A 27,184-nucleotide genomic window follows, 5' to 3' on the forward strand; every position below is an offset into this window, starting at 1 on the left:
TATCTTTTTTGTTGTTGTTGTTTATTTTTTATCAGGTAAAGAAAGTTCCCTTCTATTCTTAGTTTGCTGAGATTTTTATTTATCATGAATGGCTGTTGAATGTAATTAAACGTTTCTGTATCTATGAAAATATTCGTAAAATTTTTCTTTTTTTTTCTGTTAATGTGATGAATTATATTGAATGTTAAACTACCCTGGTATTCCTGCAATAAACCTTACATGGTTGTGATATGGTATCCTTTTTCTAAATACCTGGAAATAGGATTTGCTAATATTTTGTTTGAGGTATCCGCATCTATGGTCATGAAAGAAACTGGGCTCCTATCTTCACTTTAACCTTCATTTTTGAGGTGGAATTTTTTTTTACCCCATCCAGATTCATCTTTCATCCTATGTATAAACTTGGTTCAATAGATTTTGCTTCTGTTATTAGCTTAACAAGCTTTCTCCAGAGCCTCCAGCCTCCCTCTCTCTGGCAGAAGAAAAAACCCTTCCCAAAGACAAAGCAATCACAGTCCAAATCCTGTTTAACCAGTTACAGGTGATATGTCCATAGGCAAGTTACAGATCCTCTCTGAGCCTGTTTCCTCATCAATGAAATGGAATTGAAAAGTAAATTAGATGATACATATGAAAGTACCTGGTACAAGTGTATGCTCAGTAATTCCAATTTCTCACTTCCTGTTCTCTCTGCTGCCTAAAAACTTTTCAAACACAGAAGAGCATCAGCTTACTTATTTATAGGGCTTAGCTGACAGTTGAGATTTAAATCTGAAAAATGAACTAATGGGTATGGGAGAACTCCATTTTTTTGTTCACACTCTAAAAAACAAAGCAAAGTTATTTACCGCTCCAGCTAAGTTTTTAAATGCAAGTGCCTAGAATTTTAAAATTAGATAAACATGGCTAAAATTTATCATCCAAAGTGCTATAATTCCTTCCCTGGGCTTCAAACTCAGGTGTAAGTGGTGTATTAAACATTTGGAAGTTGTCCAGGAATATAGCCTCTCTCCCATATATGACAATGTTTATGTAGAAAAGACAGCTTGGAAGGACACTTTTAAATAAAGTTCTTCTTTCTAGAAATTTAACCCCACTGCTATTTGTCAATGCACAATAAACCTTTAACCAGCCTCTAGAGTAGCAATGGGGATAGGAGTTTGGGGGTGCCCTGAGATTATTTACCTCTGAGATGAAAATCAGGTGATTGGCTAGGCTTTAGAGATGTCCAAATAAATCAGGAATCAGAAAAATTGGGTTGGGAAGGCTAAAACTTATGAATTTCAAGAGCCAAGACCCCAGTGTTGTCAGGGGCACTGTCCTATTTGTTCCCCTGGTGGCAGCCATGGGTGACATCAGAATGACCTCCTGAATAACTCTGGACTTGGCTCAGACGGTGGATCCGCAGTGGAGTAGAAAGGGCATGGCCTTGGTAGACCAGGTGATAATCTCAGCTCTGCCACTTACCAGCAGCTCAGTTCCCTCAGTCATAACATGGAGATGGTAATTGACCTACCTAGTATGACCATTGTGAGAACAGAAGGATGTTAGCTAATACCTGTGAAGTGCATGATGCAGGGAATGTGCTCAATAAATGGTAGTGGTTTTGATGATAATGATATTGATAATGGTAACAATGGCAACAATGATGATAACATTGACAATGGTTACAACATCTGTAGCTTTAGGTGGGGGGGGGGGGGGTGCTGGAGGATCCTCTGTATCTATAAAACTACTCTGCTTACCGAAATAAGAGGAGCAGCCCTAGCTAGCTCTTGTCTAATCTCCAGACTTGTATGAATCTCTGGGCCCAGACAAATGATCTTAGTTGCAAGAGCCATGGTCTCAACTTCCCCAAAAGCAGAGCCTGAAGCAAGGACTTTGGTGCAGATAGTTTATGTAGAAGGTGGTCCAGGAAACAGGAATGAAAGAATTGGGGGAGAATGATAAGGGAGGGGAAGGAATCTACTTAAGAGTGCATTTTGTTGCTGGAGAGGGTGTGGAGAAAAGGGAACCCTCTTGCACTGTTGGTGGGAATGTAAATTGATAACAGCCACTATGGAGAACAATATGGAGGTTCCTTAAAAAACTAAAAATAGAACTACCATATGACCCAGCAATCCCACTACTGGGCATATACCCTGAGAAAACCATAATTCAAAAATAGTCATGTACCACAATGTTCATTGCGGCTCTATTTACAATAGCCAGGACATGGAAGCAACCTAAGTGTCCATCAACAGATGAGTGGATAAAGAAGATGTGGCACATATATACAATGGAATATTACTCAGCCATAAAAAAATGAAATTGAGTTATTTGTAGTGAGGTGGATGGACCTAGATTCTATCATACAGAGTGAAGGTAAGTCAGAAAGAGAAAAACAAATACCGTATGCTAACACATATATATGGAATCTAAAAAAAAATGGTTCTGAAGAACCTAGGGGGAGGACAGGAATAAAGACACAGACGTAGAGAATGGACTTGAGGCCACGGGGAGGGGGAAGGGTAAGGTGGGACGAAGTGAGTGAGTGGCATGGACATATATACACTACCAAATGTAAAATAGATAGCTAGTGGGAAGCAGCCACATAGCACAGGGAGATCAGCTCGGTGCTTTGTGGCCACCTAGAGGGGTGGGATAGGGAGGGTGGGAAGGAGACGCAAGAGGGAGGAGATATGGGGATATATGTATATGTATAGCTGATTTACTTTGTTATACAGCAGAAACTAACACACCATTGTAAAGCAATTATACTCCAATAAAGATGTTTAAAAAGTGCATTTTGAGGTCATTGGTATCTTTATATATATATGCAAAGCTTTCCTTAACAGTAAAGGGTACATATGCATAGTGGGAGGAGATCAGACCTTTACAGGTGAAGGAAAGCAACTTCAGAAATGAATTATTTTCTTTGCTTTATTATTTTTACCAAGACAGAGAAGTACTGTATTGAGAGATATCTATTTTCATAATCAGTATGTGCCTAAATTATATTTAAATCATTTCACTCTGTACTACATTTTCAATAATTATAGAATGTGTTGTTCATCCACTTAAGGGTACATCTGTAGACATAGCCTAAGACTGCAGAAGAATCTGAAAGATCCAAACACGGTATGCTTAGAAAATGCAGATTTTGGATCTAATGTGTACTGAATTAATAAACGATGTGAAATATTGAAAAGAAAAAAAGAGATACACTTCTCAGTGTACCTCTGAGAAGTGTACAGAATGCCTTCCAGAATTATCCACCTTCCAGAATTGTCCACTAGCGCCCATCACTCTGTAGGCTAAGTATTGTCTCCAGGAGCACTAACTTCCCTGAACTCCCAGACACTTGCTTGCTGTCCAGACAGGCACTCAAAAGCGTCAGAGAAGACCATGAGGCAGAAAATGGAAAGAAACACAGTATACTTAAGGTAGACACTCACTGACAGCATGAATGTGTGCTCACATCTGCCTACCATTGTGGCTGAAGTCAGAGGTAGATGGAGGGTGCGTGATACAGAGCATCAAATGCAACTGCCTCAGGCCAAATCTTAGTTCTTCCTGCATGCTGTCTACCTGCCACATGTGATTTACTGCTGTGAGAGACCCCAGTCCCCAGTAAGACCTATCCTCTTCCATCTCCACTTGCCAGAGGGTCTACCTGCGCAGTTGGTTCTTACATTTAGCAGTGCTCAGACCTATCCAAGATTCTCCAGCTGTGCTTCTGCTATGATAGCCACTAGACATATGTAGCTATTTAAATTTAAGTGGATTAAAATTTCAAGTGTTCGATCGCCACATATGGCAAGGGAGCGGCTACCATACTGGACAGCAAACTATAGAACAATTCCATCTTCACAGAAAAAAATCATTTAGAGCTTCTCTAAAGTGAGCCTGCCTGGGTCCAAATCCTGGTTCTACTACTTACTAGCTGGATAACTCTGAGCAAGTCATTTAATGTTTCTGTGGTTTAACTTCCTAATCTGTAAAACGGGTTTGTCTCAAAGGTTAAATAAATAACCATATATAAAGCACATAGTAAAGTCTTACTAGATATTAATGATTATTATTATTTCCCACTTCCTAAGGCAATTCCTACGTGAGGCAGGCAGTTGCTAAGGAGCCTTCTGTCCCAATCCAGGCCCCAGGTCTCTTGGGACTCATCTCTGGGCTCCTAAGTTGTCCCCATACTCAAAATGTCCCTGCCATGTGTCCCCAAGTCTCAGAACAGAGATGCCTTTTCGGTCACTGCTTCCCTCTCAGCCTCTTTTAAGTCTCCCACCCTGACTCTAGAAGATGGAACCTGAACCCTGACTACAAACTAATGTCAGGGGCTTTACTGCCTGCTTCTGAGAACTTCTGTCTGGATGCCTGACTCATTCTGCTGCCATTTTCTCACCACTTGCTCCACCCACCTGTTGAGAATCTATACCCTCCCAGTGTTGACTGCCACTTGAACCACAACTGAGCTGCCCACACCACTTGGAAAATCCAGCTGTCCTCCAGGACCTTGCCTTACCCTAATGGACAGGTCCTGTGCATGTTCTAGTTTGCTTCCAACCCCCACCTTCCCTGGAGAAAATATGAAAAGTAATATTTATTGAGTGTTTATTATATAACAGGAACCAGTCTGTCTCTATGTAGATTCCCTTCTATAATACCCGTAAGATTTCCTTCTATATTATCATAGTAATACCTAGAAGGTAGTACCATTGTTATTTCCATTTCACAGATAAGAACACGGAGTCTTGGAAAACTTAGGTAGTTTCTTCAAAGTCACATAGCTAGTAAATGGTGGAAACAGGAATGTGGTGATGACCTTTAGCCAGTAGGAGGTCTCCTTTTTCTTTCAAGACATTTGAAAGAAGGATGAGCTGATACATACAACAACATGAATGAATTTCAAATGTATTATGCTAAGTTAAAGAAGTCAGACCCAAAAGGCTGCATATTATATGACTTCATTTATACTATATTCCAGAAAAGGAAAAACTGTAGGGATCAGAGGTTGCCAAGGGCTGGGGGTGGAGGAATGGGGTTGACTACAAAGGGGCATGTAGTAATTTTTTTAGGTAATGGAACTATCTATATTTTGACTACGGTAGTGGTTACATGATTGCATGCATTTGTCAAAACTTGCTAAGCTATACATTAAAAAGGATGAAATTTGTTGAATATAAAGTGTAGTTTTATTTTTAAATGGAAAATAAAGCAGACAGTAATCTTTCTCTGATTGCCTCGAGCAGTTGTCCAGCTGTGGGAATAGAGGGGAGCAAAAATCGAAGTTTCAAAGACTTGGTGGAGTAATGAGCTCAGGTGGGAGCTCAGGATCAGATTTCAAGGATTTGAGAAAAAATTCAAGGAGAGGAAGTGAAACAGTAAGCTTAACTTTCCCAAAAAGCCTGGGGGTGTAGGAAAGACAACGGGTAGGCTTTGTGGGAAGAGAGCATTGATGGAAGATTTGTTTCACCCAGAATGAGAAAACTTGAACCTCTTTACTTCAAGGGAGAAGCTCTTCAGTGAAAAAGAGACAAAATGTTGACCTTATCTGCATATTTAGTTTCTTTGGTACATCCTTTCATGTAGTTCTGAGTTACCATCTGTTTTCATTTCCCTTCAGCCTGAAGAACTTTTTTTAATATTTCATATACTGCAGATATTCTAGTGATAAGTTCACTCAGCTCTTATTTATCAAAAGAGTGCTTTATTTCACCTGCATTTTTAAAGGATATTTTTGCAGGATATAGAATTCTAGGTTGACAGTTTTTTATTTCTTTTAGAACTTTAGAGGTATTATTTTCTTATCTTGTGGTTTGTCTTGTTTTTTAAAGCAAGCAGTCATTCTTACCTTTGTTTTCCTGATTGTAGTCCATCTTTTATTGCCTCTGACTCTTTTAAGATTTTCTGTTTATCTCTAGGTATCGTCAATTGATTGTGATGTACCTAGGTGTAATTTTCTTTGTTTTAATTGTGTTTGGAGTTTATTGAGCTTCTTGGATCTGTAGGTTGATATTTTTCATCAAATTTGGGAAATTTTCAGGCATTTTTTTATGGTTGTTATTTTTATTTTATTTATTTTCTTTAAAAAATTTTTTTGGCTGCGTTACATCTTCGTTGCAGTGCACAGGCTTCTCTCTAGTTGTTGTGTGCGGGTTTTCTCTCTCTAGTCGTGCCGCACAGGCTCCAGAGCACGTGGGCTCTGTAGTTTGCAGCATGTGGGCTCTCTCGTTGAGACGTGTGAGCTCAGTAGTTGCGGTATGCGGGCTTAGTTGCCCCACAGCATGTGGGATCTTAGTTCCCCGACCAGGGATTGAACCCATGTCCCCTGCATTGGAAGGTGGATTCTTTATCACTGGACCACCAGGAAGTCCTTCAGGCATTATTTTTTAAAATACTTTTTAAAGTATTTTAAAATATTCTATCATCCAATTTCTCTATCATCTCCTTCTGAGACTCCAAATGCCTCTGTGTTAAACAACTTGTTATTGTTCTAAAGGTCACTGAGACTCCAGCTTATTGTTTTTCAAACTTCTTTTCTCTGTGCTTCATTTTGAATATTTCCTATTATCCTATCTTTTAGTTTACAGACCTTTTTCTTTGCCATGTCCTAATACAGAAGTATTCTTCAATTCTAGAATTTCCATTGGGTTTTTAAAAACAGTTTCTGTTTCTCTGCTGAGCATCCCCATCTGTTTACTCATTAAGTCTATCTTTTCCTTTAAATTCTTGGACATGTTGATAATAGGTGTTTTAAAGTCCTCATATGATAATCCCAATGTATCCATCATCTCAGGAACTTTCTCTGTTGACTTTTTTTTTTCATGGTTATAGATCATATTTTCCTGCTTCTGAACAATTTTTGATTGTATGACAGACATCATAGATGCTACATTGTTGAGTGTCTGGATTTGTTGTCTTCCTTTAAAGATATGGAGTTTTGATCTGGCAGATTTAGCGGTAGATTTGCTTGATTCACTTTCAGGGCTTGTTTTCTAAGTTTTGTTAGGGTGAGTCTAGAGTATCCCTTGCTCTGGGGCTAATGTCATTTTACTCCTAATATGTGGCTTTTCTAGGGTCTCAGTTGAACTCCAGAATGGTCAGCAAAGTCTCTTTAATATGGATGGTTGGAAGTCCTACATCTCTAGCATTGTGGGATCTCTGGAATTTCCATTCAGCTCTTAGCTCTCCAGTAACTATTCTCTCCTAGGCCTGTGGAGTCCCACCCTGCACATATGCAGCTTAGTGTTTGGTCACAGATTTAAGGGGAGTTCTATGCATATTTCTGAACTTCTCTGGGCAGCTCTCTCCTCTCTGGCATTTTTACTAGTAAATCCTATCTATCTCAGCAGCCTCAAATTCCTATCTCTACATCATCAGTTTAGCCAGATTGCCATTCTCCGTTGTGCTCCACTTTCCTGCACCACAAACCAGAAAATGTCCAGGACAAACCTGGGGCCCGTCTCTTGTGTTTCCCTTCTCTCAGGGATCATCGTCCTTTGCCATCTGTTTTCCAACTTCTGAAAACTGGTACTTCATGTATTTTGCCCAGTTTTATAGTTACTTATGTTCAGAGGGCTAGTCCAGTGCCATTTACTACATCAGAGTCAGAAGCAGAAGTTGCATGAGCATATATAGATATGGGAGTTGTCTGTAGACAGGAATATCTTATTCTCTTCTTCACATTGCCTTCAAGATAAAATAAAAACTTACTGTGAAGACATTCATATCTCTCCATGGTCTGCCTCGCTGACTGGCTTCATTACCAATAATCACTTTCTTACACACACACACACACACGCGCGCACACACACACACACACACACACACACACACCCCTTGACCTACTTTTGCTCTGGCTTTTCTTATGCTCTGCTTTTGCACATACAGATCCCTCTGCAAAACATACCCTTCCTAATTGCCTAAATACCCCCTAATTGCCTTTCTAATTCCTAGTTATCCTTCAGAATGCAGCTCAACTGCCATCTCCTCCAGGAAGCCTTCTCTGGTATAGTCTGGGTTAGATGTCCCCTTATTTATGCTTTTTTATCACTCTGGTTTTGCCTTTATCAAAGCTGTATTGGTCACATTTTATTGTAATTGCCTGTTATGACCTATCCTTCACGCCCTCCACGCTACCCTCCACACTGAACATTTCAAGGACAGGGACAAAATCTGATTCTTTTCAGAGTCACACATTTTAAGAAACTTTTTTTTATAAAGGGCCAGATAATAACTGTTTTAGGGTTTGCGGGCCAAACGGTCTCTGCTGTAACTACTTGACTCTACTGCTGTAGCATGAAAGCAGCCATAAACAATACATAAATAATATGTAAACTATAAAACTTTATTGGAACACAAACAGGGAGTGGGCATAGCTTACTGATCCCTGGCTTAGTACATAGTACTAAGTTGCCTAGTACATAGTTGCCTAGTAAATGTTCATTTGATTAATTAGTTAATAGAATAGAATATTATTATGGGAGGCCTCAGGGAGATGCAAAAGACTGTGATCAATTGCCTGAGTGTTTTCCTGGAATGGAAAAGTGACACTTATCTTGAGACCTTAAGGAAGGAAAAAACAGCTAGCTGAGTAAAGAAGGCAGAATGATAGGAAGTTGAGGAATTTCTGGCCTAAATGACAGATCTCCCCATGCAGGGTTGTTTCCAGTAGACTCTACTGGGACGGGATCCTGAAAACCAGAAGAGCTCGGTCAGAGTGAGTTCCTGAAGCAGCCAGGAGCAGGAAAAGCCAGAGGGCGAGTACAAGCTGTGTCCTGGGCAGCACCCAGGGGCAAACCCAGAGGAGCCAAGTTCTGTGCCCAAATCCAAAGAGTCGGAAATCAGGCAGATTCTGGAATTGAGCTTAGGGTGAGAATAACCAGGGCAAGAAGGAAAAGTGAGAGCCAAGACAGGGCTGGCAGGTCCACAGCGTTTTTCTGTTGATCACTGGCCACGTGGTGCCCAGGTACGTCTGTGGGTGTGTTGACCTTTGTTTTCTTAGAAAAGTTAAGTAACAAAGTCATCTACTAAGAGAGAAGGGGAGAGGAGGCTAGGACTTAGAGACTGGAGGAGCTCTGGTGTAGCTACTACAACCAATTCCATAAGGGCCCAACCACATCCCCAGACAAAGATTTGCTGCGATATGATGGTTGAGGCTAAGGTTGGGTAGCAGGAGGTTGTAGCAAACTAGTCCCCAAGGCTGTAGAATATTCTCCAGTGAAGCGCTATGCGTGGGTGTCAAGGAAATGAATGGGTGGCTTCTGCAGGATTGGGGTGGGCAGGGAAATACAGCCACTGGCAAAGCAGTCCAGGAAATCTGGCTGTTACTGAATACCTGCCATACGCAGAACACCTCAGAGAATCCATCTGCTGTGCACCATGCTTCCTCCTACACCAGACAAAGGCAAGACATGGTTTCTCTTTCATCAGCACTAGCCTTCTAGGCATCATCGTGAACCCCGGTAATTTATCACCAGCGATGACAAAGAAGAGATTTCAAAAATGAGGCGAGTACACATATATTCAGGATGTCCCCCTGGAGTGGCTTTTCAGACAGATGCACGCCTGGTTGGCTAGCAGTGTCTCAAAGTCACATATCTAATCATTTCTTCCTCCCAGCTTCCCACCTGCCTCGTCTCATCTTTGCCGCATCCAAGCTACTGGGAGTAACCATCTAGACCCAGCTATGTGTGAGCCACTTAAACACTGCTGGAGTCAGAGAGGCATGCTAACCCAAAGAGCTGTGGCCTTACCTGAGAGCCAGAGAGCTGGCAGTAGTGTTTGTTTCTCTGTCTTTACCCTGAGGCTGAAGCCCAGGTGTTTTACCGAGGACCCCGGTGGTAGTCCCAGAGTATTCATTTAAGAAAGTCACGAGCATTTACTTTGTCCCCTTCTCCCCAGGCCTCCTGTTACCTGGGGCTTCTCTTCCTCTCATCCCTTATTTCCTGGAGGATGGTGGGGCCCGGGGCTAAACTTTGTGCCCCCACTAATTGGGGTCTGCTTGGCACCTCATTCTGCCAGCTCTAAACCACTGAGTCCTGTTTAGATGACTCCCTACCATTTTCTTCAGACTCAGGTTCTTGCATCTGACATTCCTGTCATCTCTGCCCCCCAATTCTAAGTCAGACTGCTCCCAGTCACCGAATCAGATTCCTTTTGGTCCCATGCCTTCCAGAAGCTTGTCTGGCTTTGCCCTGCCCCATTCAGATTTAATTTGACTGGCTGGTATTTACTGAGCCCATTTCGTGTGTTAACTAGTCATTACTTCATGGACATCAGCCTCAGAAAAACACCACGAGGCTGGTCATGTCAATATCCCTACTTTACAGATGAGGAAACTGAGTTGAGAGTGACTAACATATTCAATCTAGGAAGTTTCAGATTGGAGGCTAGAATACATGTTGGTCTGCTCCAAAACCCCGAGGGTCAACTACTTCGCTAAACTGACTCCCACAGACTGTCCGATCCTCCCTGATCTTACTGGCTCATACCTCTGGTTCCATGTTCCCATTTCCTCTCCACTGCCCTAAGTCAGGCTCTACACAACTCATCCAGGGGATGTTGGTGGATCTCCCGTTTGGTCTCCTCACACTTGAGCCCTCTCCCCTCCTACAGCTGGCGTGTCCTGCCAGAGATGTGGTGCAGCGGGGTGGAGGAAAGCTGGGCTGTGACACCAGACAGACCTGACTTTGAATCCCAGCATCTTCAATCATTTGCTTTGGTAATCTCAGGTTAGTTTCCTCAAGTGAAAGGTGGAAATTATGATAGCATCTATATCAAAAGAATTTTCTGATTAATTTTAAAGGCATATGCTACATATAAGTATTTCTTAATGTCTGAATATTTCATAAAAGTTCTTTTAAATAAGCATTTGCCATGAAGGGAGTTCTCTGTTCAATTTCTGATCTGGACATTCTTTTATAAGTTAATTGTTTGAATCTCAGAAGGCATTTTTCCCCATTGATACAGTGTTACAGTAAAACAGAAGATTATAAGGCAAGCTCACATACTGAACAATCGGGTTTGAAAAAAAGGAATTTTCTTTTTTGAGTATTTAATGTAATAATATAGATCAAGTCCTTGACACAGTGCCTGGCACGTAGTAACAACGCTATGCATGTTAACTATTGTCATGTCATTCTTCCCAGAAGGAAACTTCAATCATGTTTCTCTCTCTTCCGATGCCATTTACCACAGTGGACACTCAGAACCCTCTGCAACCTGGCCCTGACTTTCTTTTTCATCTTATCTCTTTGTCTTCTAACTCTCCAGTCCACCAAACGGTCTCCATTTCCTGACCTCTCAGTGGGATGTGGGAAAAGAACGTGTGTTCTGGGGTCAGGCGGATCTGGGTTTGAACCCCAGCTTTGCCCCCTTGCTAGCTCTGTGAGCTTGGGTGGGTTCCTTAACATCTCTGGACCTTGATTTCCTCATCTATAAGGTGACAATGAGGTTGTAGTGAGAGTTACACCTAGGAAAGTATTATGCCTAACACCTGATAGGTGTTTAATCCTCTTAGCTATTTTTAATAGAATTCCCACTCCTACTGTCCTGCCAGTTTTCCCATGGGAGTCTCCTTCCCAGGGGAACATGTCCTTCTTCCTCTGCCTTCTTGTGGATTCCCATAGTTCTTTCTGTCTGTAAAACTACAGAGACTTTCTTCTGCACAGTTCTTTAAAGTTTTTGTAGTTCTCTCCCAAACCAGCCCAATTAATTTGCACAACTCTGGGAGATAGTCCAGACTAGTAATTATTATCTCTATTTTTTTTTTTTTAATCTCTATTTTTAAAAGGTGAACTGGGGTCTCAGAGCTGGAATGACTGATTCATGGTCACGAATGGAGGCCTGGAGCCCAGGTCTTCTGGCTCTCCGTCACCGTGCCCCCTCCCCCCATACCATTCTGCGCATGAGTGACTGCCACTCCCCTGAATTCATTGTTATTTCTAACATTGCAGACTGTTGTTCCATGAGTGCCTACCTTGTCCCCCAGGGAGGATGTGGTCTGCTCCCACACCTTAGCCTAGTGCCTTGCAGGTATCTGTTATGTGGTTGATGTCATTCAATGTATTGAAGTTTGAATAAATGTGGTATGTTTGAGTCCTTGAATTTGGAATTAGCTGCTCCATCCCCTTTGCTCTGTGTTCTTGTTTCTAGAACTCTGAACATGCTCGATTATAGGTAATCTGCTTATCCATCTGTTTCTCCACCCCCAGACCATGAGTCTCTCCAGGACAAGTACCATATCCAATTCCTGTCGGTGCCCAGGGCCTGCCACTGTGCTTGGCACATAGTAAATGGAAGTTGAATGAATAAACCAGAAGGAGCCATCTGGGTCCATCCCCTAATCCCCCTGTGATTGTGCTTGTTCCTGTTCTCTTATCTTAGTTCATATTATGTATCTCTTATCTCCTATATTGAATTAAAGGCAGGTTCATGTTTTACTCATTTTTGTAGCCTCCCAAACAACCGGGAAAGGAGGAAACTATAATTATTGAGGGTCTATTGTGTGTCAGTGATTGCACATATATTATGTCATTGTTTTAAAAATTGAATTTAATTCTTATAACAGGTCAATAAGGTAGGCATTATCACCCCTGAATTACAAAAGAGGGAGCTGGGACTCAGGGAAATAATATAATTGGAATTTGACCACGTTTACACAGCTAGTAAGTGGAAATGCCGGGATTTGAATCCCTGTCTGCTGGCTCTGAGACCCATGCCTTTCCTTTTTGTTGCTGTTTGGTGTTTATTTTTAACAGCATGCAGAAGAGCTGAGTGCTTTAGCCCAGTAGGAGTTAGGAACTCTGCTGAACTGAGATTTGAATTTAATCACATTGAATGGAATCTGTGCCAGCCTGTTCCCAAACACTTCGAGCACATATACTGCCACCTTTGCATTTGACTGGATGAATGCTTCAGGAAACGTGTACTAAGCATTCCCAATGCAGCAAGCTCAGTGCTGGCCACTGGGGATACAGTCTGAAGACAGGCTTCCTCAGGGAGCTTACAGTCTAGTGGGAAAACAGACGTGCGGCAGGGATCGTAAATGTGATCTATGCTGATAGGACAAACTAGTAGTTACCAGTGGGGAAAGGGGGAGGGGAGGGGCAAGCTAGGGGTATGGGATTAAGATATCCAGACTACTAAGTATAAAATAGATAAGCAACAAGGATATATTGTACAGCACAGAGAAATATAGCCATTATTTTGTAATAACTTTAACTTTATAAAAATATTGAATCACTGTGTTGTATACCTGAAATTAATATAATATTGTAAATCAGCTATACTTCAATTTTTAAAAAAATGTGATCAGAAGACAAGGGCCTAAGTCATTCTATGGTGGTCTTGGGAGGCTTCTGGGTAGATTATAAAGGAGGAGTGAGTCAGCCATGACAAGAGGAGGAAAGCACAGAGGGAGCACCATGTGCTGAGCCACTGAAGTATGAAATTGCAGGTAGGTTGGGTCTGGAATGAGGGGACCTTTTGGTGGAACAGAGCCGGAGGAATAAGAGATGCTGAAACTGGTCTCCCTGTGTTCACATCATGAACCAAAGGTCATGACTGGTTCTTACCCTTGCCCCTGCCAAGCAGTGCTCTTGGCCTAGATGATAGCCAGGACATTCTCCCTACTCAGGAAGTGAGTTAGAGAAATAGCTGGCAACATCTCCATCTGTCTTCTCTAGGGACATGACGTGGAGCTTGCATTTCCCTGATACGTGGGAAATAATGATCCAGCAGTTGGGCGGACCCACGTGGTGATGTCATCTGCCTGGATCATGTCATCCCTCAGCAGGCTGGGCAGGTGGCTTTGTGCCCATGTTCTTGATGTGCCTCTGGGTCAGAGCACCCTGGGTAGCAGGTGGCAGATGTAAACAAGATCAGGGCCTGTTCAGAATCACTTTCTTAAGTGTTGGGGTAGCGTGGAGAGTTCTGCCCACTCTGGGCCACAGGGTGATAAACTGCAAATGTCAGCTGGGTCCACCCAGTTCAAGTTTTCCTCTTCGCTATGCCTGAAAATGTTCCTTAACTTAAGACTTTATAAAACCAACCATAGGATTGCGGACAACTGAGCCAACCGTATGATGGATTGTATGAACTTAGTAATCAGTATATATGCATCTATATTCATCACATGCAAAAACAAATCCAGGGAGGTGCTGGGGTTGACTCTCTCCTCTCCTTCCTCCCTCTTGAGATGGAAAAATCTTCAGGCTAAGTTCTGTCTTGGTCCTGTCCAGATCTTATTCTGTTCTCCCTTTGTGTCATCCATTAATTCCCTGCTACATCCCCCTGCAGTCATCATCCCGCATGATCCTCGCCAAACCGCAGTAGACTGGTCATGACCTTGTATCCAAACCACCTTTCCCATGCTTTCACATGGCTAGCCTGCCTGCCCCTCACCCTGGAAGGTACGTAAAAGCCAGCTAAAAAGCAATTATACTCCAATAAAGATGTTTTTTTAAAAAAAAAAAAAGCCAGCTAAAAACAGCAGTGCTTTTTCCCAGGAGCTGTCAAGCCTAATTCCCCACTCACTCCCTTTACCTTTTGCTCCATGCTGACCTCCCCAGCTCCACACTCCAATTTTGCTCCCTCTAATGCATTCTTCATGCTGCTGCCTGGATGATTTATCTAAAATTCAAATGTGATTGTTTCGTTCCCCTGCCCAAAACCCTTCAGTGGTTTCAGACCCTTTCAAATGACATCCAAACTCATTTGAGCAGGTCCCTTCTACCTCCCTGGCATCATTTCCTGCCTCTCCCGTTGACAGTTTGTGACACAGCAATGCTAAATTACTTATGGCTTCCCAAACACACAATGTTATTTAATGTTTCTGAGTCTGCCAGAAATAGCCTTTCCTCTCTGTTCTGTCTTACAAATCTGCTCAGCATTTAAAAATTCTCTCAACTTTCTTCTTCTCTAAGATCCTTCCAGACAGGAGTCATTATTCTGGGCCACCTCTGTGTCTTGTTTAGACATCTACCCATTGCCCTATCATATATCCCCAAGACATACTTGCTTACAGGGACTGTCTTATTCATCCCAGAACAGCGCAGGACCTAACACAGGGCAGGTGCTTAGCCAACGCTGCTTGAATCATTGTTCAATTACACCTCCTCCCCATCCTTTAAGGGACTTGTGTTCTAGCCACATACACACTGACCTGTATCCTGATTGGCTTTCCCAGGTCGGGCAAATCACTGGTCTGCAATCATCGGCGGATCCCACTCCAAGAATTACGTGCTATGGGAGTATGGAGGATATGCGAGCGAAGGCGTCAAACAAGTTGCAGAATTGGGCTCACCAGTGAAAATGGAGGAGGAAATTCGACAACAGGTAAGAAAAACAATCACAGAAGGACCAAAACCCAGAAATGCAGTCAAGCATCCTTTAGCTTTCTTTCCCAGGGACTCGAAATTTACAGTACAATGTGCTGGAAAATTGGTACCATAGGAAGTGAAATCTATTCGCTGAGTTTGAGGGGGTTTATGTTCAGTAGAGGACAGAGGCACAAATGTCCATCTTGTCGTCTCGGATTTTCCCTAACTGCATTTGTGCTTTCTTCAGCTTGTGCTAAAAGCTGCTACTGTGGCTGCATTGTTGGGGTACCATGTCTCTGTTCTCCCAAGGGTCCGTGTGGTGGATTACGGTTTTCTTACTCTGATCCATGAGAGGGCTGGGGGGAGTGACATTCACTCTAAGCTAAAATCACCATTTCCAAAGGGAAACATTTATTTATCGACACATGCTTTTTGCATCTATGTCTTGAGGTGTTTGATAAATTAGTCAGTGGTTAATCATAATCATTATAGACTGAAGCATCTTTTATGTACCATGTACTGTGTCATGTGGGCCCAGGAGCCGGACTGTTATCTAGGACCCCATTCATACCAATGAGAGATAAGGGAGCAATCGTCCGTCATTCTTTTCTGTCTGTTGGGAAGTACCATCATCCCTCATCAAAAGCACTAGAAGGAGGCTGATGAGGGATCTTGAAAGAAGAGCTATGGTTTTTCGAAGGTCATTCACAGGCTGCACTGTGGGGAGGAGGTGGCCCAGCTTTGGCCATCACTACCCACAAAAGCCCTTTGGGCCTGAGAGAGCTGGGTAGGCACCCACATCTCACTCCTCACAAGTGTGCAGGAGGAAGTAAGGAAAGAGCAAACTGTGCTTGGAGTGTGGTCATTTCCAGCACAGGTCACTGAGGGGCTGCTGCCTGCTCAGACTCCTGCCCACATCTCCTGAGACAGTGCAGGGCCCCCGAAGACACTGGGCCTGGTGTCTCACGATGTGTATTGCAGCAGGGCGAGCAGAGCTGAGGCCCCTAGCCCTTCCTCCTGACGTCTACCATCTGGACTCCAAGCTCCCACAAACCCTAAAGTGAATGCAGCAAAGGTCACCTGATTCCTACTATAATCCCCTGAGGAATTCTTTTGGACCAGAGTCCAAAACGCCCAGGAATTAGCTTATGTTTCTCATTAGTTTGATTTAAAACCTTTCTCCATTCTCAGAAAAAATGTTTAACCCAGTGTTTTGAGACAGCATGTCATTCATCACAAGTTTATCTCACCAACAACTTCGTGTTTCTCTAACTCTGGCTGCCATGCCTCGTAACTGGCATCACTCATTCGGGCTACAGCACAACCATGTTCATCTGCAAAGTCATGAAGGGCTTCATATTGGTCCTGGTCTCTCCAGCCTGTCATGGAGGCGGTATCCCTTGTTTGGGTTCCTGGTTCTCAAACATGGAATAGTGATACACTGGCTGTATCTGTTCTGTTGTGTCGTATGTTGAAAACCATCTATTACAAATAATAGTTGAAATACTAAAGTTTGCAAATTAATTAGATCAAGGTCAAGGGCGTCTTCATAATAATGCCTGTGTCACTCATTGGCTATCTTGAGAGGTTTCTGGTGAGAAGGGAAGCACGTATGAATTGTGAGAAACTGAGACCACATTGTACCGGCAAGCGTTATCTGTCATGTGTCATAGCAATAAAAAGGCTGAAAACTGATGGATGGAACCCCCCCCCACCTTATGCCCCCCTTAGGAAAATGTTCTTTGCTCGGTGTGTTCCTGATCAGCGCACCTTGGATTAGCTTCTGTACACACGGATGATGTCTGGCTCTCCCAGCTGGCTAGTGTTCTTGACATTAAGTCATAACAATGTTTAATTACGGGTTTTACACATGGGAGTTAAAAATCCCACTGAGGGCTTCCCTGGTGGCGCAGTGGTTGAGAGTCCGCCTGCCGATGCAGGGGACACGGGTTCGTGCCCCGGTCCGGGAGGATCCCACGTGCTGCGGAGCAGCTGGGCCCGTGAGCCGTGGCCACTGGGCCTGTGCGTCTGGAGCCTGTGCTCCGCAACGGGAGAGGCCACAACAGTGAGAGGCCCGCGTACCGCAAAAAAAAAAATCCCACTGAGCATGTCCTAGGGTTTGTCACCACCTGTCAGGCCCTCTAGATGCTGAACATGTACTTTTAGCTCTCACCTCTACTTGGAGAAGACAATATTAAATTTCCTGTTTTTCCTGATAAGGAAACTGAGGCACAGTCAATAGTTAGAGAATTCCAGAACTTGAACCCAAGCCTGTCTGACTCCAAAACCTGTATGTAGTACCAGATACATAATTTGCAGAGCCTGGTGAAAATGTGGGGTCCCTTGTTCAAAACTTAAGAATTTCAAGATGGTGACACTGAATTTCACAGCACGGGGCCCTGAGAGTCTGAACAGGTCACACACTCATGAGGCCGGGCCTGCTCATCCTCCTTCCCTGCCCCACAGAGAAACTCCCCTCTCCAGCCTCTGAAATAAGCCTGTTTCCAGAGCTCTGCTAAGCCACGCATCCAGCTCCCCAGGTCCTCAGAAAGTCAGGAGGATAGAGTGATTTCAGGGTCCCTTCTCTTCCAAATAATTCATGGTTCTAAATATTGTTCCCTGCAAGCACACAATTCATTATATTTTTCTGGAAGTCAGGTAAGAAGCAGCATAAAAAAGGAACAAGAATATGAATCCTCCTAGAATATAAAAGTGTCCTCTGAATAACCAGGAACCTGCTTGAACACATCTACAAACTAACACGGAGTTCTCAGCCTTTAATACATTACATCCTACCAGCTGCTCTATCAAAGAACCCGAGTCCAACCAGGATGAAAATAAAAGCCCTATTTTCCCAAGAAAGACATTTATATGCTTCCCAGCCTTCTGTTATTATAGACTTATCGCTTGCTGCAAGTTTCAAGGGCATTAAAAATCACAGCAGATATTGTTGGAGGTAAATCTTATGCTAATGGCTTTCAAACACAAATGAACAAAAATAATAATCGCATCAGTGGTGGAAAACTGTAATAATATTATTGAGTATAAATTTTAATATTACTATAACTTCAAAACACCAAGAAAATTAATGAAAAATTACAGCAGCATTATTGGCAATAATGACACTGGTGGCCAGAGAGGGTGGGGGAAGGGCACAAGGCACACTTCTTAGCAGGGGACAGAGGCAAATGGGTCCTGGTGGGGACTGTGGATTAGAAATACTGAACTAAGGCTGGCCTGACAGGTCACAAATGAGTAACCCAAGGCAGGTAGACGCAGTAGGGAATGGCAGATCCTACGTAGACCCAGGACCCGAAAGTGAGCTGGTGTATGCTCATCGTATGAAAATGTTTCACTAAGACCATTTCTACTTCGTTAAGTAGACATCTATGGCATGTGTACTAGGTGTCTGGTTCCCTGCTGAATGTGGCCCAAAGATGGTGCCCCCTTCACCATGTTATTCATGCTAGAAAGCTAGGCATCATCCTTGATTGTGCCTCCTGTCCCATCTCTGCCTTCTCTTCTAAATTCCTCCAGGTCACTTCCTCATTACCGCATCTCTATTTAAACCGTCCTCATCGCTTGCCTAAATCATTGCACTAGCCATCTGATCTCCCTGCCTCCAATCCTCTTCCTGTTTCCCACACTGCCCCACGGCCATTTTATAAAATACCAATTGGATTATGCCACTCTCCCAATGAATGGCTCCCGACTGACAGCAAGGTAAAGTCCAAACTCCTTATCCTAGCTTGAAAACCCTCTATGATCTAGCCTTGTTTACCTCCCCCATCTTATTTCTTGCTGCAGCTCTAAGCTGTACCCATGCAGAACCTCTTTCAGACTCTCCAGAGCCATGTCCCTCTTGCATCTGGGCCTTCTGTCAGCCTGGAACATCTTCCAGCGCCCCATCAGCTGGTGAACTGGTGAACTCCATCTGTCCTTCAGGACTCAGCTTAGATGTTGCTTCTTCCTGGAAGCCTTCCTGAATTCTGTACAAAATCCATGCCCTTGCCATGTGCTCCCACAACACCCTGTACCTCCCCCATCATTACCATCATCACGTAATGATGCAAGTCCCTGTTTGATGTCTCTCCCTCACCAAACTGCACAGTTCAAATCCATGTTTTCCATCTCTGTATCCTCTGAGCTGGGTATAGTTTTAATTGCTTCATAATTGTTACTTGCATGAGTAATTTACTTGATAACTTTACTAAACATCTACTAAATAAATGCCAGGCGTTAGAGATCCAGCCGTGAACAGATCATTCCCTGCCTTCATGGAGTCTGCATTCTAATGGGGGAGACAAGAAGAAAAAAGGGTTAAATAATTATAAATTATGGTAAGAGAAAGAAACCAACAAGAGGTGGCTAGAAAACAGTAGTAGGGTGGGACCTTGTTAGTAAGGTAGTCAGGGAAGGTCTTGATGAGACCATTAAGCTGAGACTCAAAAGAAAAGCACAAGGAAAAGATCATTCTAGATGGTGACAACAGCATGTGCAGAGACCCAGAAGTAGAAAAGAGCTTATCGTGCTTGAAGAACTGACAGAAGACTGGTGTGGCAAGAGGGGAATCAGTGAGGGGGAGTGTGGCTCTGTGTGAATGAAGGACACACTGTCTCTGCGCTGGAGGAATTCACAGATTGGGCTGGAGAGGTGGATACATAAATAACTATTTCCGTATAATGTACTTAGTTTCTTTAAGGGAATCTCTGCAGCAGCTGAGGAAATGCAAACATTAGACTGTGGCAGCCCTTGAAAGTGCCATTCTCTGGGTCCCCCCAGCCTTTAACATCCCCCCTGTTCCCTGAGGACACATGTTAGACACATATTAGTTTCCCTGTCCCTTCCTCTGGGCAGGCTGGGTGTGGTACCCTTTCCTGGGGTGACCACAGCTCCCTGTGCGGTCCCTCTCCTAGACTGAATGGTCCCTGCTTCCTTCTTTCTTTCTTTCTTTTCTTTCTTTCTTCCTTTTTCTTTTTCTTTTTTTTTTTTGAATTATTGGAGCATAGTTACTTTACAATGTTGTGTTAGTTTCTACCGTACAGCAAAGTGAATCAGCTGTATGTATATAGGCATCCCCTCTTTTTTTTATTACTTCCCATTTAGGTCACAGCAGAGCAGTGAGTAGAGTTCCCTGTGCTTTACAGTAGAGTCTCATTAGTTATCTATTTTATGCATAGTATCAATAGCGTATATATGTCAATCCCAATCTCCCGATTCATCCCACCGCCGCCCCTTTTCCTCCTTGGTATCCACACGTTTGTTTTGTTCTCTACGTCTGTGTCTCTATTTCTGCTTTGCAAATAAGATCATCTATTTTTTTTTTTTAGGTTCCACAAATATGTATTAATATCTGATATTTGTTTTTCTCTTTCTGACTTACTTCACTCTGTATGACACTCTCTAGGTCCATCCACGTCTCTACAGATGACCCAATTTCGTTCCTTTTATGGCTGAGTAATATTCCATTATATATGTGTACCACATCTTCTTTATCCATTCATCTGTCAATGGACATTTAGGTTGCTTCCATGTCCTGGCTCTTGTAAATAGTGCTGCAATGAACATTGGGGTGCATGTGTCTTTTGGAATTATGGTTTTCTCTGGGTATGTGCCCAGTAGTAGGATTGCTGGGTCATATGGTAGTTCTATTTTTAGTTTTTTAAGGAACCTCCATACTATTCTCCATAGTGGTTGTATCAATTTACATTCCCACCAACAGTGCAAGAAGGTTCCCTTTTCTCCACACCCTCTCCAGCATTTATTGTTTGTAGATTTTTTAATGATGGCCATTCTGACTGGTGTGAGGTGATACATCATTGTAGTTTTGATTTGCATTTCTCTATGATTAGTGATGTTGAGCATCTTTTCATGTGCCTCTTGACCATCTGTATGTCTTCTTTGGAGAAATGTCTATTTAGGTCTTCCTCCCATTTTTCGATTCAGTTGTTTGTTTTTTTGATATTGAGCTGCTTGTAAATTTTGGAGATTAATTCTTTGTCCATTGTTCCATTTGCAAATATTTTCTCCCATTCTGAGGGTTGTCTTTTTGTCTTGTTCGTGGTTTCCTTTGCTGTGCAAAAGCTTTTAAGTTTAATTGGGTCCCATTTGTTTATTTTTGTTTTTAGTTTCATTACTCTAGGAGGTAGGTCAAAAAAGATCTTGCTGCATTTCATGTCAAAGAGTGTTCTGCCTATGTTTTCCTCTAAGAGTTTTATAGTGTCTGACCTTACATTTAGGTCTTTAATCCATTTTGAGTTTATTTTTGTGTATGGTGTTAGGGAGTGTTCTAATTTCATTCTTTTACATGTAGCTGTCCAGTTTTCCCAGCACCACTTATTGAAGAGGCTGTCTTTTCTCCATTGTATATCCTTGCCTCCTTTGTCATAGATTAGGTGACCATAGGTGTGTGGGTTTATCTCTGGGCCTTCTATCCTGTTCCATTGATGTATATTTCTGTTTTTGTGCCAGTGCCATATTGTCTTGGTTACTGTAGCTTTGTAGTATAATCTGAAGTCAGAAGCTCCGTTTTTCTTTCTCAAGGTTGCTTTGGCTGTTTGCAGTCTTTTGTGTTCCCATACAAATTGTAAAATTTTTTGTTCTAGATCTGTGAAAAATGCCATTGGTAATTTGATAGGGATTGCACTGAATCTGTAGATTGCTTTGGGGTAGTATAGTCATTTTCACAATGTTGATTCTTCCAATCCAAGAACATGGTATATCTCTCCATCTGTTTGTGTCATCTTTGATTTCTTTCATCAGCGTCTTATAGTTTTCTGCATACAGGTCTTTTACCTCCTTAGGTAGGTTTATTCCTAGGTATTTTATTCTTTTTGTTGCAATGGTGAATGGAATTGTTTCCTTAATTTCTCTTTCTGATCTTTGGTTGTTAGTGTATAGGAATGCAAGAGATTTCTGTGTGTTAATTTTGTATCCTGTGACTTTACTAAATTCATTGATTAGCTCTAGTAGTTTTCGGTGGCATCTTTAGGATTTTCTATGTATAGTATCATGTCATCTGCAAACAGTGACAGTTTTACTTCTTCTTTTCCAATTTGGATTCCTTTTATTTGTTTTTCTTCTCCAACTGCCATGGCTAGGACTTCCAAAATTATGTTGAATAATAGTGGCAAGAGTGGGCACCCTTGTCTTGTTCCTGATCTTAGAGGAATTGCTTTCAGTTTTTCACCATTGAGAATAATGTTTGCTGTGGGTTTGTCATGTATGGCCTTTTTTATGTTGAGGTAGGTTCCCTCTATGCCCACTTTCTCCTGCTTCTTTCCTTTTCCATCTCCCAGGCATGTTCTGTGTCCCTGGAAGGCGAGCACTTGTTGATTTCCCTTACGGTTCTGTTCTTATTCTATTGCTTCATTATGGTTACTTTTAATGTTTTCAATTTGAAACACATCTACTTGTGTCATTCAGATTATCCTATTATCTCAGGGTCTTAGGGACTAATGTTCATTTGATGAACTTGCCCTCTCTCCCCATCACTAGTTTCCTCATTTGGTTTTGGATCGTTTGCTCATCTTCAGTGGGTCTCTTTCTTTGTTCCCTGTGGGAGTCCTCTGTGCCCAAGTTGTGTTGTCCCCTCAGGGGGAGATTGTATTTTTGTCTTTCCACCCAAGTTTTGATGGCATTTCTCAGCTTAGAGCTCCCCACTGCCAGGCCAGTGTAAATATGGACTCTGGACTTACACAGGGGAGAGTCTGGGGCTTCTATTTCTTGAAGGTGAATTTTCATTCAAGGGCCTGGACAAAGGACAAGTTTCCTTGCCACCTCCCCAAGTGACTGATGGAGGGTTTTCTTATCCCCATTCAGCCCTTCAAAATGTCCAGCTTGATGCAGGGGTGTCTTCCCACATCTCACCTAACAGCAACTTGAGACCTCCCCTTCTCTCCCTGCATGGCTTTAAAACCTCCGTCTCTAGCTCCAGGGGCCATATGCCAGGCCTGGCCCCATGCATCAGCTCCTACTCACAGTTTTGGGTTAGACTTTCCTCCTCCTTTCTGGCATCCAGGGAATTTTTCTAAACTCCCTTAAGCATTTTTGGAACTTTGTCCTGCTCTCTTTTGTCTAGCATTTCTACATGTTTGTAGCAGGAGGGAGACCCTTTTGCATCAGCTCAGTCCTTCATGTTTCCTGATGTCCACCTAGCGTCTCCAGCACTTCATACGCTGTCTCACACACAGTAGCTGCTCAACCCATGTCTGAATTGGTGAATTGACGCACGAGCTATAAATGTCTTGTGGCCAAATTAAGTCGTATGGACCCTGCTTGGGCCCTAGCGTGGCTGAGGCGCTCTGCCTTGGCGGGGAGGGCTCTCTTTCCGTTCTGGTTGCTCTGGTTCAGATCAGTGAATAACAAAACCTATGCTGAGTTCGACACAGCACAAGTTTAATTCAGGGGCCAAAGAACGGAGAAGTGGGAACTAAGGTTCACAGATGAACTTCTCGCCCACCTGGCCAGAGGGATCTAATTTTAAAGGGTAAAGACAAAGGGAGGAGGAGTGAGGCTACTGATGGGGAGGTATATGCATTAGTCTGCTGAGGAAGGGGCAAGGCTGTTTCGAGGGAGGGGGGTGCCATCCCCTTTTTATCCTTTTTTGGTCCTTAATGTTCAGTTACAGCCCCTGGTAGGTGTGTTATTTCATATGCCAATATAGTACAATTAACTTGTAATGAGACTCAGGGTCTGTTGGAGGTCAGATTCATTGCTCTCTTGGTCCCGGCTGTTTCCATCTGGGTTGTTTTGTTTGTTTGTAGCTTCCTTTCTGGGCCCTTTAACTTAAAGATTTATGTTCACTCCTGCTAAAGGTGGGGGATTGGCAGGATTGGAGCAAGGACATTCCTGCTGAAGGTGAAGGTTAGAGGGTTGTGAGCAAAGACCTGGAGCAGCTCCGGCAACAGTCTCTTGCATAAATCATGAACTGTGAATGGGTACTCACTTATGAAAAAATGCTAGAAAAAACACTCCAACTTTTATATTTTTAGAAATACAGGGAAAAGAACACTCCAACTTTGATACTTCTCTAGATTCAAGTCTTCCCTGACCATAAGAGGTCAGACAGTGGTGGACCCTAACACAGACATTGATTATTTCACCTTCAGGAGGCCTCACTTTGGCGGATTCCTTAAACCTGCTGCCAGGATTATCCCACCACCTATGGCACAAGAATCAATAAACAAGCAGATGTTCTTTAAAGCTGAAACAGTTTATAAGCCTCTGGAAACTGGTAGAAAGAGTTGGAGAATTTTCTTTTCTCATCTCCGTTAAATCATTAGAGATAACAGATGTCTACTAAACTTTTATTTTTCCTGATTTTTGATTTTCTAAACTTGTGATCCCTTTCCTCTAAATGAAATTAAAATCATTGGCGGATTTCTGATGTTCTCCATGAATCGTGACATGCTGCCTCATCTGATTGAGAAAGTCTCTCTCTCTCTCTGTCTCTCTCTGTCTCTCTCTGTCTCTCTCTGTCTCTCTCTCTCTCTCTCTCTCTCACACACACACACACACACACACACACACACACAATCAGCTTTTATTCATAATAGTAAAGTTCCAATGATCTTCAGTGCTTGTGAGAAGTAGTACCATATAACAGCTAAAAGCATTGGCTCTGAATCAAGACTCCTGGGTGCAAATGCTAATTCCAGCTCTTACTTATTTTGTGACTTTGGACAAATTGCTCAACCCCTCTGTGCCTTGGTTTCCTCTTCTATGAGATGAGGGTGGTAATATGCCAACCTCACAGAGTTACCGTGAGGACTAATGGAGCTGTTGCATGAAAAGTGCTTGGAGCAAAGCCTGCCCTGTAGAAAGTGCTCGCTAATTGTTACCTATCATTACCATGTTTTCATTCTTGGTCTCCATTTCCTCATCAGTAAAGTGAGGGGTCTGTCCTAAGACCGAAGAGCCCCTGAAGGAGCTAGAAAAGTTAATGATTCTAAAGGTTCAAGTTCAAAAAAAAAAATAAAATAAAATAAAGGTTCAAGTTCATCATGTCAGTCCCCAGCCTGAGAACGCCACAGGATGAGGACACCCCTCCTTTGCCATCGCCCAGGCTCTGCCTCAGCCTGCCCCTCCCGCCCCTGCTTAGCAGTGTCATTTCCTGATGGCCCTAGCCCTCTGTCCCAAAGTTGACCCTAAACAATTTGGAGGCAGTAACCACATCCTCATGTAAAAATGGAGCCACAACGAAACTCCATGCCCATTCCAAATCTATTCCTGTGCATGTGTTCTTCCCCCTCCTTGGAATAGCTTTATCCGGATGCCCACAGGAGCTAGTTCAACGCCACCTCCAGAGCAAGGCCTAGAGGCAGCCCAAAACAGGAGATCTTCCCACATACAGCGGGACACTTGCTGGGGGTAGAAATGCAGACAAGGCTTCCAACCCAAGAAAGGAGGTAGTCTAGTGAAGCCTCTTTTTAAAAAAATTTTTAATGCCATTTTAAAGGTTGCCTTCCATTTACAGCTATTACAAAATATTGGCTCTGTTCCCCATGTTGCACAGTACATCCTTGAGCCTATCTTTCACCCAATAGTTTGTACCTCCCACTCCGCCACCCCTATATTGCCTCTCCCCCTCTCCCTCTCCCCACTGGTAACCACTAGTTTGTTCTCTGGATCTGTGAGTCTGGGGAAGTCTCTTAATTGTAAGTAACAGAAACCTGCTCAAACTAACTTAAGAACAAAGGAAGCTTTATTGTAGGGAGAAAACAGAACTCAGGAGAACACAAGTTAATACCGAGCGCAAAAGAGCCTCATGAGAACTGTAACCAGAAGGCATCGGTCTGAGACAACCACTTACACTCTCCCCTCCCCACCCAACCCCACCACCCCAGAGTCACATGGTCTTTTCTATGCTCTTCTGTGTGACTCTCTTCCAGCAACCTTTCTCAATAGATCTGTTGTCTCTTCTTACTTACGTTGCACATGGCCCCAAATGGTGGCTCTGTGACTTTCTTCCTTGGCTTCCCATAGCCAACTGAGCAGTGTTGGTGGCTCTTAGTTGAAATACTGGGAAGACAGACTGATCATTGGACAGTCTGTGCATGGGTGTCCCCTGCATCAGGTATCTACTTCTAATCCAATCAGCAGTTATCCCCATGTAAAGAACCATAGAGCCTATAACTCCATACAGGGGCTGTGGGTAGGGCAATTTATACTAAAAAAAAGGAAATGAAGGTAGAGGGTAAATTGATTGACATTTCAGGGCAGCAGTGGATTGGCAAGAAGTAGACCAAGTGATAGAAACCCAGGCAGAGAGCCAGAATTCAGGGCAGGATATTGGGGATGGGGCACTAAAGAGAACAAAGGCTCAGCACAAAAAAGAGAGGAGAGCAATGGAATCCCAGGATTCAGAGCTAAGCCAGTTGGGTGAGAAATGCTGGGTCTAGAGATTGGTTCAGCTACTGAGGTGGGACCAGGGATATCGCTAGACCTAGCAGAAGGACTTGGAAAGGCAGAGATCAGAGAAAGTATATAGGAGCCAAGGGCACAGTCAAGACCACTTATTTGCTCTTGCATTGCATTGCACTTATCTACTGCCTTGCATTGTTACTTAAGAACCATGAAAACAGTACAGGGCAAGTAGGTAAGCTTCCTAAGTCTTTGACCTTGAGTAGGTCACCTAACCTCACTGAGCCTTAGATTTTTCATTTGCAAAATGGTGATAACGAGAATATGAACTTCGTATGTTGGTTACGAAATAATACACATGCAGTGCCTGGCTTGAAGGATGACCCATTATTACTCTTAGTATTAGGACAAAAAATTAAATTTGAAGGATTTGTAATCCCCTTGTCCTCCCATATTCCAAGAAGACGCTTTGGTTTCATTGGGTGGGAGTGCAATTGAAAGAAGAA

At 42.9% G+C, this 27,184-nt stretch overlaps 1 protein-coding gene across 1 annotated transcript in view; it reads left to right on the forward strand.

Annotated features, from left to right (window-relative positions):
- The window catches only part of SPON1 (spondin 1), a gene marked incomplete at its 5' end in the record, with an annotated part of 272,548 nt that overhangs the window by 147,258 nt on the left and 98,106 nt on the right, over positions 1 to 27,184 (forward strand). Inside the window, one exon of the mRNA XM_082845249.1 lies at positions 15,182 to 15,330. Within this exon, the coding sequence (XP_082701375.1) occupies positions 15,182 to 15,330 (149 nt within the window). The remainder of the gene's footprint in view (positions 1 to 15,181; positions 15,331 to 27,184) is intronic.

The sequence above is a fragment of the Leucopleurus acutus genome, assembly GCF_964270905.1.
Source record: "Leucopleurus acutus genome assembly, chromosome: 8".
In the NCBI taxonomy this organism is placed as follows: Eukaryota; Metazoa; Chordata; class Mammalia; order Artiodactyla; family Delphinidae; genus Leucopleurus; species Leucopleurus acutus.